Below are 12,007 nucleotides of genomic sequence, written 5' to 3' on the forward strand. Positions count from 1 at the left end.
AAGAAGAAGAAGAAGAAGAAGAAGAAGAAGAAGAAGAAGAAGAAGAAGAAGAAGAAGAAAAAGAAGCATGCCCAAATAAATTCCTTTTCAGTTGCGTCTCATTATGTATTTTACAGAAAATAAAAAATAGCATATGCGGAAGCTACCTATGAATGAGGGACGGCTAAGGGCTCCATGCCTGCCTGTTACTATATCCTGACAACCTTGGGAAATGGAAAACAAGAAGCTTGGTGGCATTAAGGAAGTATGCCCAAATCTATTTAATCAACAAATGTGGTTTTCTCCTGGAGCCCAAGGTCACAGGCACTGTACCACAATGACACTATTGAACTTTTAGGGTTCTCTGACTATTCCATTTTGTATGCACTGTCTTCCTCCAAACCTGAGTGTCAGGTCGTGCTACTTGATTGAAAGGTTAAGTGAGCTGCCTCGCAGTCACAGGCAGGCAGTTCTAGAATTAGAAGTCAGGCCCCAAGAGTCCTGTTCACTATGCCGCTCGCTCACTTGACTCTGCCGCCTGCCTAATTATCCTAAAGAGATAAGCCCCTTCTGAGGTGAAATGTCTGCTCTGTAGACCCTTCTCTCCTGGCAGTAGACAGCTGTTAAAGCATTAGGACCCTCACTTCCCAGAGAAAATGCAGACTCAAGGGACTCCGCTTTCCTGCAGGTCAGCTAGGGAATCTTCAAGCTCCACCCTCCTACGTCCCTGTTCTAAGAACCAGTTCGGCCCTGCATGGCAAGCACATCACCATCATACCAGGTAAGAGAGGTAGATCCAAAAGGCAGAGAGAAGCAGGAGAGAAGAGAAGGGGGGAGAAGAGAGGACGGGGGGCAAAACTGGGTGAGGGATTGTATCAGAGAATGGGAGAGGCAGAAAGGAGAGGGGATAGAGGAAAGAAGAAAGAGATGAAAGGAAAATATAGAAGGGGATAAAGAGAAAGAAAATGCAAATAAGACTATCAAACAAAATAAAATGGAAAGTTGGTTTGGGATTTCTGTGATAGGAGAAACAAAATTGATTAAGAGACTTTTCAAATCTGTTTCTGGATACCTATACATATTGTAAAGGAAACAATGAATGCTGTCACTCCTGAATTGTGGGAATTTTCTAGGACATTCTTCTTAAATAAGTAGGGATTCCATTAAGGAGTGTGGTTGGTTTCTGACCATTAGTCCAAACTGGGTATTCGCCTTTATTCATTCCTCAATGAGGAATCTTAAATGGATCTTACCTTCAGTGAGTTTCATTGTCTAGCTGGGAGATAAAAAATTGAAATCAATCCATACAATATAAATATACAAAAGAGATGAATTCCATGAGAAAAGTATGATAAAGTACTATGGGATATCACAATAGAAAAAAAATCCTTTAGTTTTAAGGAAATAAATATTCTGAGGTAGAAATGTACTGAGAAGCCCAAATGAATTTTAAAAATGTCAACAGTTCAGGGCTGGAGCATGGCTTGGTGGGTAGAGCCCCCCCGTGAGGATGAGAACTCAGACCCCAGAACAGACTGAAAATCTGGGCAGGCATGGTGGTCACCTGTAGTCCCAGTACTCAAGAGACAAAGACTGGAAACCCGAAAGGCAAGCTGGCTAGCTCAACTGGCTGGAACCGGTGAGCTCCAGAGTCAATGAAAGACAGATGCTCAGTAAATAAAGTAAACCAGAAAGTGACTGAGGTAGATACCTGACCTCCACTTCAGGTCTCCACATGCACACGTGCTCATTTCCACATGCAAGCATATCCACACATCCACATATGGACACACAAGCAAACATACACCCAGACAACTCATACACAACCACATACACACACACACACTATACACACATATATACATATTCACATACATACATACTATGCGCATATACACAAGCACATATATACACACATAAAGCTGAGGGAGGTGATAGTGATTTAACCAGCCAAGCATCAAACATTAATTGATATTTTGTAGTCACTGAGAGAAAGCTGAGTGGCGTCTCTCCAGTCTTCCTGGTCACCATTTGAAATCACCCAGCATTTTGCTGCTCTGGGTCTTTAGGTCCTCGGCTCACTCCAGTCACCTCAGCAGCTGTTGTTGGCCAGATCTCATGATATGAGGGACAAAGATACAAAGTCCCACACAGAATTTTTGGAGCTCCATTTTGGCACTGTCCGTCCACTCTGATACCCTCCCTAGAGTCTCCACCACCCTCAGCAGCCCTAGACTTCAATTTCATAATGTTCTGCCCAGTGATACAGCATCTATGGTGCACAGATATACATGCAGGCAAAACACTCATACACATAAAATAAAATCTTAAATAAAAAAAAAAAAACCTGAGAACAATTAGTGTTAAGTGAATGTCATGAGTCTTTCAGATGTGTATCTGAGGGGTCTTTGTTTTAATCTCTCCAAAGACACTCAATATCTTTTCTGGGAGAAGTAAAACTGGATTTGCAAAAGATCTAAATCTTCAGTGTTGGCTGGAGGACTGAATAGTGGGGAATGGCCATGCTGACTTTTTCTTAAAGAGAAAACAGATAACCTATCCGCCCACATTTCAATTATGTCCAGAAACACAATGCCTGGCTGTTGTATTTTCTCCTGAAATCATGTGCCTGCTTCCTGGAAGGTGAGATTTGAGTGGCTGTTGTGCCATTTAAATGGGAATAGGGATGAGATAAGTAGGAACAGGGATTAGTTAAGTAGGAATAGGAATGGTACTTCTCAGGGCTATGACTTCCCTCTGTAGACACCGGGCAACCCCCTTATATGCCTGTTATGGTTTGAATGTAATATGTCCCCACTGGCTCGTGTGTTCAAACACTTATTCCAGGAATAGAGATGCTATGTGGAAAATTGTGAAATCCCTAGAGATTGCATTGTAGGAAACTGATCCATAAGGGTAGGCTTGGAGGTCTTACAGCCTGGTCACTCTCCTGTGCACTCTGCTTTCTTACACACTGTTCATAAGCTGCCACACTCCTGCCACCAGCACTACTCACTTTGGTGGACTGTATTCCCTCAGACTGTAAGCCGAGAATAAATACTCGCTGATTTAACTTACTTCAGGTATTTGGCCACAGCATAGAGTAAAGTAACTAATAGTGGGCTATCTTGTGCTCGATTTCTGGCATCTAACTGTCTATGAGTTCAATGTCTTAGGGTTCTAAAGGGTGATCAGTCTTTTTCCGCTTTATCTCAATTCTGCATTGAGAATATTCCTTCCACTTTGTTACATCATATGCCATTCTTCTCCCATTTGCTTTCCACGTCCACGTACTGAGGCTTGTCTCTGCATTTCTTTATTGTTTCAAAGAAGGAATTTAGGCTGCTTCTGCTTCCTCTTCTTCCTTTTCCTTCTTCTTTTTCATTTTTTGTCATTATATCTACTTGAAAGATGTCACTTTTTCTTTGGGTTAAAAATGCATTCTTAGAAACTGACAAGGGACAGTGGAGAAATAGTTTAATGAATAAAGTTCTTGACATACAAGCAGGAGGATCTAGGTTTGATCACCATAACCCATGTTTATAAACAAAGGTGGGATAGTGGGCAATGGTGCTGCATACTTTTACTCCACTCAAGAGGCAGAGGCAGGCAGATCGCTGAGCTGGAAGCCAGCCTTGTCTACAGAGTAAGTTCCAGGATGGCCAAAGCTCCACAGACAAACCCTGACTCAAAAACAAAACAAAAACAAAAAAAAACAAAAACAACAAGGTAGCAATGGTTTGGAATCCAACCTCGATTAATCTTCTGGGCTTTCTGGCTGGACAGCAGAGCCTTCTTAATGAGCTTCATGCCAGTGAGAGACACCATGTTTGAAAAGACAAGGTAGACAGTGCCTGATAGAAAAAACCTGAATTTGAACTCTGACTTTCACATGTACATGCACACACACAAACACCCACACACACATCACACACACATATAGCACTAAACTATGTTAAGTTCAGAGGTGTACTGTAAACGACTTTTTTGTTGCTCCTGCGCGATTCTGGTTTTCTGTTCGCTGCTGTTTTCTGAGTCCCATGTCACATTTTACAGTTTCTCAAATCATCAGTCAGAGTAGGCACAGTGTGGTGTAAACTTTCTGAATTTCACATCGTTTTCTCTCATATGTTATGCTAAATTACATATCTTTATTTTAGTCTCACACCAAGTAATATTTTAGTAGATACAAGTTTCTAGATTCAATATTTAAAAACAACTTCGCTTAGAAAGGCCACTTCAAGTAGCCGCCCCTAATACCGGATAGGACAAACAAATAACAAGTGGGGTGAACTTGGCAGAATTTCCTGGAGGCAGAAATGAAGAGAAGGCTGCTTTCCTCAGCCTTTCCTTCTCCACACTTGTCACAGAGTTCCATGGTTGCCTCGGGCATGTTCAAGTTGAACATCAGCCCTGCTACGTACAAGGAACCAAGTCAATCTGCAGCCCAGGACAAGCAATCCCACTTGGGTTTATGTTCTCCTCTTAAGACCTCATCTTGACAACCACAGAGCTTAACACACTGAGCGACAGAGACAACTCTTTTCCAGGACGAGGCCAAGGTGTCAGTCCCTTGAGGAACTATGGAATTAAAATGTCCCAAAGATGAGTTCTGCTAATACCATGGGTCTTCATAAAATTTACATTATGAATCATGTATCAAATACCAATAGACATCCTTGATAAAGAGATCTATTCACAAACATATAAATAGGTTCATGCCTATACACACACACACACACACACACACACACACACACACACACACACAGGGCAAGAAAAGAGAGAACCAACATTCACAAATTCCTCTGACTTTGGGGCCTTCCACTGCCAAGTATCTATTCTACTTGTCTCAGTTAAGTACCTGCCAGGACTGTGTTTCTCCCAATCTGTTCTGAGACAAAGTTAGTTTGCATGCTAACGAGGATTACCAAGACTGAAGTAGAGAAAGCACACATTCAAATGTGGATAGGAAAATCACCAGGGACTTATTACTCTCAGATCATATGGCCTGGGTTATAAATCAACTCTATATCCACTTAGTTAATTATGGACTTCATGATATCCATTTCCTAAAACAAAACAAACCACTCTGAGACCAGCAAATGGAATGGAGAATTGGCAAATTTCCCATTGCCTAGAACTAGATTTTATTCATCCCTGGACAACTGTGTGCCCAGTTAAGCCACACAGACATCCCCCAGCTCTCTATATATGTAAACACAATCAATAATGTAGTCAATATGTTAAAATTGTATCCCAGACCCTTGTCTGATTAGTTAGGAACCTGCTAAGGCTAACACTCTCTCTTCCACTGTTCCCATGTGATCCTAGCTTCTCAGAAAGGTTCTGCTAATAGATTGCTTAAAACTGTGACGTCACCATCACCACACCCACAGGTTGCAGCCACAACCGTGGTACATATCGTCCTCGTCGTTAAGGGCTGGAGTCTCCTATACATTGCTTTAGCCCAGTAGGTTTTTGAGACATGCCCTCATTCTCCCTCAGCCCAGTTCCTAAGGAGCAAAAGGCTTACTTTCTCCCCAGGGACTTATATGGCTGTGTAGCTGTGGTGTCAAATACAATGCTATATGATCTTTTCCAAGTCATCTGTCCTTATGCATCTCACTCACACTGAAACACAGTCTGGGTGATACCCAAAGATCCATCAGACTGTCTCTAGGTTGTAAACCCTCTTGTAGACCTTACCTCTTACCTCACTCTCCAGCTATCCAATCAGTACTTATGCATGGTTTAAGGATTTTAAAATAAGTGAAGCACGAAAAGATCCTTCAAGTCTCAAAATTAGACTCTGAATTGTTAAAAAAAAAATTTTTTTTTAAATCTGAGAAGTAAAATTATCTGGTCAAAGCAGCAAGCACCACGAGAAACAACTGATCGCATTTTCTTGCGCACTCACTGGCTATAACACTGGATATTTGCTGTGTGTGTGAGAGATGCAGTTTTCAGTGTCTCACATATAATGAAGCTCAAAAGAATCTGAGCAGGAAGCTACTCTTATTATCATTATCCCCACTGCACAGATGAGAAAACTGAGGCACTGGTAGATCAAATAATTGCGTGAGTAGTGTATTCAAATCTGGTAGTACGGCTCCAATGTTCAGACACCTAACCAATGTGATAACCTTCCTCTGGGGTCTCCTGCCAGGAATTTGCTTAAACTAACATTCTAAGAACACTAAACTGTTACCCATTCAGAAAGACTGGTGCCCAGGTGCTTAAAACAGAGACTTATAACTGATGCTAACAGTAAGAGCTGGTGAGGTGTTCGGCACTAAAGACCTCCGTATCAAGGCTCAGGGACATCTGCAGAGGCAGGGGGGTAAATTAAGAGGCAGAGGACAGGGTGGCATCACAAAATGACATCTCGTGTATATGACATGGCTCTTGAACTCATGAACTTGTTGAAGCTATGGCTACCTGCATAAGATGGGGCCCCTCAACATTTCATGATGGTTGAGGGACATCTCATGGGGCCTTTTTCCTCCATAAAAGACTGCTGGTCGTTAATGGTTTGGGGCAGAGCATGAGCTATTCTCAGTGACATAGCCATTCACCAATTGTTCCAGCTCCAGTAAATAACATCCTACCCATGGTCATGCCTAAAACACAAATTAAACTCAACGGTCACATGCCAAAGAAACAGCATGAAAGAGGAGGAGGGACTTTGTTGGAAAGCTTTCCTCAGGAGAGGAGGGGACATGAGAGAGGACAAAGGACATGGAAAGGACTTACAGACATGTGTACACATATGAGACTGTCAGAACAAAATAATTTTAAAAAGCGAGATTGAGAGTCTTAAGATTGCTCAGTGTCCCATATAGTTCCCACTGACAGCTGAGCAAGAAGCAAAGAGTGAAGTGCGACCCGTGAGTGAGTACAGGACAGTGGACTTGGAAATGAGAAGCTAGTGTGAGCTGTGGACTGAAAGGAAGGCATTTGGGAGGAGACACTGTGAAAGCTGGAAGTGAGGACGCCCCACTGGGCAGTCATCTGGAGGGAGAAACCTGGGGACAGGATGAAGTGAACTCAGAGACCCCAGGGCATGGGAACAGTCAGGGAACAGTTTGGGGAGGACAGAAAGACAGACTTTTCAATGCCACAGACATTTTTCAGCCATGAGATAAAACTTACACACACACACACACACACACACACACACACACACACTAGTTATCACGAACCAAAGGCGTGTGGATTTGGATCAGGATGGACTAAATCAGACAGCATGTACAAAAGGACCTAGAATGCTGTGTGGCATATAATAGGCACTTAATAAATGTTTGTACCAAGTAAAAGAGACAAAGACAAGATGACCTAAGGACTGCTTTCATGAAAAAAGAAAGGCACCTAAGGGAGTAAGGTGCTCAATAAATATTATTTTTTGGTCTGTGTACAGTGAGAAGCCTGGGGAGTTGTAAGAGATTATCCGATAGATTTCCAAAGAACTCTTAGCCTCTGATTTCAATTCTCACTAACTCCCCTGGGAGGCTGTGGAATCTCTCACTGGGGACTTAAAGAACACAGTATTATTAGAAGAGTCACTTGGAGAGAGTGGGTTAAATAGGATGCATTGAAAATGCCAGGCTGGACCCAAAGGCCCTGGCCCTTCTTATTTCTAAACCTCCCAGGAATCTCCTCTATTGTTGACACTCACACTCTCCCTAACCCCATGCCCCCTTAGAACTAAACTGAACTGGATAAACCAGCAATGTTGTTGTCCTGCAAGATGAAGATGGCTGAGTGATCTGAGGCCTTCCAGAAGGGCTCGGTTAAATTGGGCTACTTACTCCATCAAGAAATAAAGCACTGGGAACTTCCTTTCTAACATGCATTCAGGAACAAAAATGCTTCACAAGCTGTCTGTTCAGAATTCACCCTCACAAAAGTCAGACAGCGCTCATTTGTTTTTTGTTTTTTTGGTTTTTTTTTTGTTTTTTTTTTGAGAAAATATATGATTAACCATAGTTAACAACGAATTCAGATGCAGAGCACTGGCTTTGCCCCCTCAAAGATTGAGAGCATTTAATATTATGTATTGCTGCCATTTGGACTAAATTGTTTTTTTTTTAAATGTACACAATATTACAAATTTAATTTGAGCTGTTTGAATCAGTCTGTAAAAAAGATTTGATTATACCTGAGTGTTCTGGCCCCAGCTTTTCTGTATTTCAGTAATCTTGGCGGTAATTGGCTGATTAGGCGTCTCACACTCCATCTCTGCCTCAGTTTCCATGGTAATGTTACAGGAGCTATTATAGATGAGAACTTCATCTCTTTCCACTTTAGGGCTGAAACAAGAGGGGAGGTTAAATGGGGTGTCATCAATCTTAATGAAATGCAATTATTTTTACTCTTATTAATCATTGCGAGCCATTAGCTTGTGGCAACTACAGGCCACCATTTGTCAAATTTTGCAAATTTCTGTAATTTTGTTTCCATTCTTTTATTGTTTATTTGTTTTTCCTTTATCTGCTTCACTCATCGATGAAAACGCACACACAGTTGAATATCCTGCGCTCAGGCCTCTTCTGTGTTTCCAAATTAGGCACAAGAGCAGACTCTCCTCGCGCCCCACCCTAGAAGCCGCTCCCCTTTCTGTTCTAAAACTGGAAGAAGAATCTGAGCTTACTTTCTTTATTTTGTTTGGAGTTTGTTTTTTTTTTTTCCTTATCCCTGTACCTCTTCCTGATCTTATTCACACTTAGTGTTGGGGAGGGGGGACTGAATTGCCTGAATTCCCCCCCAGGGCAGATGGAGAAATTGGAAAACCCTCACAACTGGCTAACTGGTCCCTAATTCCAACTGTGAAAAAATGAGCTCATTTAGGCTTTCAATTCCCTCTCCCCAGCTGATGGCAATGAGGCTCTGTTGCTAGCAGAAGAACATTAAGTTAGTAAATTAATTAAACTTACTTAACAGCCCAGACTAAGGAGATTCGATATATGTACCGGTTATATCCCAGACTTTCACTTTTAAAAGTCCTTTTGCTTTAAGAAGGAAGGCAGACTGAGTTTCAAATGAAAAACAGCAGCACCCTGTTACAGAGAATCTAAAAATATGCAGTCAGAGGAGGCGAAAGTCTGGATATTAAAGAGTAGTGTCCCCAACAGGTGTGATATTTATTCAGGAATAATCCTGGCTTTAGGCATTGTTGCTACTAACTCAAAGATTATTAGTAATAATAATGCATGCTGTTTCACACGTTCCTACAATTTTATATGCAAGGTCTCGGTTCAGCCTGTAAATTAGGTGGAAGTATGAAGTAGGTGACCCAAAGAGATCAGGAAGATTTACATAAAGCCAAATACAAATTTATTCAGTGTCAAGATTGGAACTTGGGTGGCATGCTTCCTAAGCTGGACCCTCAGATTTGGAGGTTTAACTGAGCATCAGCCAAGAAGGTAGCAGATACCACGGGAAGCTCAGATGGAGCAGCAGGAAGGACAAAGGTCGCCAACCCGGAGACTATAAATCATGTCAAACTGTAGCATCTTTCTTGAAATCAATGTCAAAATGACTTCTCAGACAATTTGCTAGAAATAATGACTATATCTACTGTCCTGTCTCAGCACTTAATCTTCCTTCCCTCTTGTTAAAATGTCCTCAGCTGTATCCAGCAAAGACATGACTTCATAACTGCCCATGTTCTAGACCAAAGAAACATCTGCAGCATTTTTACCTTCACACTACCCAGAGCTGAAGCTGTCCATTGAAGCTCTGTTCTCCTTTAATTAGAGGCTAGTGCCCAGGCCACTAGCACCCTGTTCTGTTGCTTGCCTGGTGTTTACTTGAAGGCTCAGCACTCCAAAGTGTGGAGGTTTCACTCTACTGTATATATTCAATAGAGGCTTGAGGCGGCATTAGAATACAAAGGCCAGGCGTGGAAGCCAGTGAGTTTATAATAGAATGACAGTAAAAATCCTTAGCATCGATATGACACTTAAGATAGGCACTCAACAAATTTTGTTTTTACTTCCCTTTTATAAAGCAGTTACTAATAATCTAGCACCTGTCTCTGTAGAGATGGTAGAAAATTGAATATAATAACGTATACAAAATGACTGAAACAGATCCTAGTATATAGTAAGTGCCAAATAAACTCAATGCTTGCTCCAGTTCAGGTAGCAGTGGCATTGGTCATGTTGTTGTAGAGATGTCGGAATCCACAGTCAACTCTAAATACTTCACCTCACTTATTTGAGCCCATAGTTCAAATACATTTTAGATCAGCTGCCATCGTCTACCAAGTTAGACAGTAATCCTGAAGCCAGATGGAGCCAGGGGTTAAATATATTGTGTTCACCCCTGAAATGCCAATCATGCTGCAAGATTTGGAAGAAGAAGAAAAGTAGAGTAGCTTCAGTTCTAAAACAACAAAGAATAAACCCAGTCAAAAGCCTACGTCTGGAGAGGCCATAGTCTTAGCAGAGAACATGCTGTTATTTCGAAAATGGTTCAGTTGTCAAACTACCTTCTAAATATTTATTTGTAGACTGGTTTGTGCTGCTCTCAACATGGGCCCAAGAAGCTCCTTTTTGCAAAAGGTAGTGAGTAGTTAATTCAGAGATTCATAACTGGTCAAAGCACTGAGACTGAGTGGGTCTCAGTACTCAGGTATAGATACATCCTTTATACCAACAATGCTCCACCCAAGGTCCAGAGAACATATCTCAGAAGAGTGGGTTGGGGAGAAAGTTTAAGAACCAGAGGATAAGGAAGGAAGCTGTGGAATATTTTTCTGGACTTGACATGGACACTGCTCATAAGACTTGTGGGAAATGTAGTTATGCACACAAGATAAAGCCAGCCCAAATTCCAGCAGGGTTAGGGGAGGGCTCCTAGGGCCTCACCCCCAGCTGAGCAGCTATGGACAGTTGCTCACTGCAGAAAGCATGGCTGTAGGTAAACTGCCTACATTTCTATGAATGGTCCCACATCTCTGCCATGTATGGGCCTCAACTGGACATAGGTGATTTGTTCATTTTAAAAAGGAAGAGTACATGAGTTTGAGACGGAGATGTATTAAGAGTGTTCCGGGATGAGCTAGAGGGAGTGAATTGGGGTAGATTTGACCAGAATACATTGTACGTATTTATGAAATTTCTGAAGAATAAATTTTAAATTATAAAAAAACAAAACATTGAAAACTAAAATGCAATGTGATATCTGAAAGTATGAAAACAAAAACAAATGCAAAACCCAGATGGATTCTCCAAATACTGACTTCAGAGCAATTTGAGGTGGGACAATCCACTGTGGGGCTTGGCAACCAAAAGTGGTTTTCTCCTTTTTTGCTTCTATTTCCATTTCTGTTGCTGAGTTAAAGGAGATCTTAAACTAGTTTGTGAAAGGCTCCCTCTGGGTTTACATCATAAATCACTTACGAGCCTATGTGAAAGAAATGAGGTTGCTCTACTGCACAACCACATTCCATGTTAGTTGGCTCCCAGACAGCTACTTTTAATTCTGAAGGCTTACAAACCATCTGATTAATAACTCCTCCCACAATTCTGTCAGAGATAATGTCAAGCTGAGTTGTCTAAACTCCCATAATTCTCCACTTTTTCCCATAGTTAACTGGGAAAATATTTACGCACCATCCCTCTCTGTCATTGGCCTCTACAGCAAAAGTTTGAATAAGTAATACAGAGTGCCCAGTCCTCTTTGGGCTTGCCTCTTTTTCAAGCATTGTCTTCTCTATCCAGGTTCTTCTGTTCTGGAAGGTTAACCCCTTCCTGGTGATTCATCCTTTTTTTAACTTGCCTCCAACTGCCTCAGTAGGAATTTCGTCTTTTAAAAGCCATTAGTAAAATTGGCAGAGAAGTCATGATATCTGTAATCGACTTTCAAGGCAGTCAGATCAGAAGACCACCAGTGCTACATAGTGAGCCCCAGTATCAAAGAACCAACACAAGCCTAGGTTTACACTTACAAAATTTCAAAGTTTGCAGAACACTATTCTTCTGTCTTCTTTTACAGGGATTTTATGAATGGAGAGAGAGTT

General features: G+C 41.5%; 1 protein-coding gene across 1 annotated transcript in view; it reads right to left on the reverse strand.

Annotated features, from left to right (window-relative positions):
- Positions 1-12,007, reverse strand: part of Pkhd1 (PKHD1 ciliary IPT domain containing fibrocystin/polyductin) — a 480,627-nt gene that overhangs the window by 376,992 nt on the left and 91,628 nt on the right. The window contains exon 35 of the mRNA XM_031366970.1: positions 8,141-8,291. Coding sequence (XP_031222830.1) covers positions 8,141-8,291 — 151 coding nt within the window. The remainder of the gene's footprint in view (positions 1-8,140; positions 8,292-12,007) is intronic.

Source organism: Mastomys coucha, unplaced genomic scaffold, assembly GCF_008632895.1.
Source record: "Mastomys coucha isolate ucsf_1 unplaced genomic scaffold, UCSF_Mcou_1 pScaffold14, whole genome shotgun sequence".
NCBI lineage: Eukaryota > Metazoa > Chordata > Mammalia > Rodentia > Muridae > Mastomys > Mastomys coucha.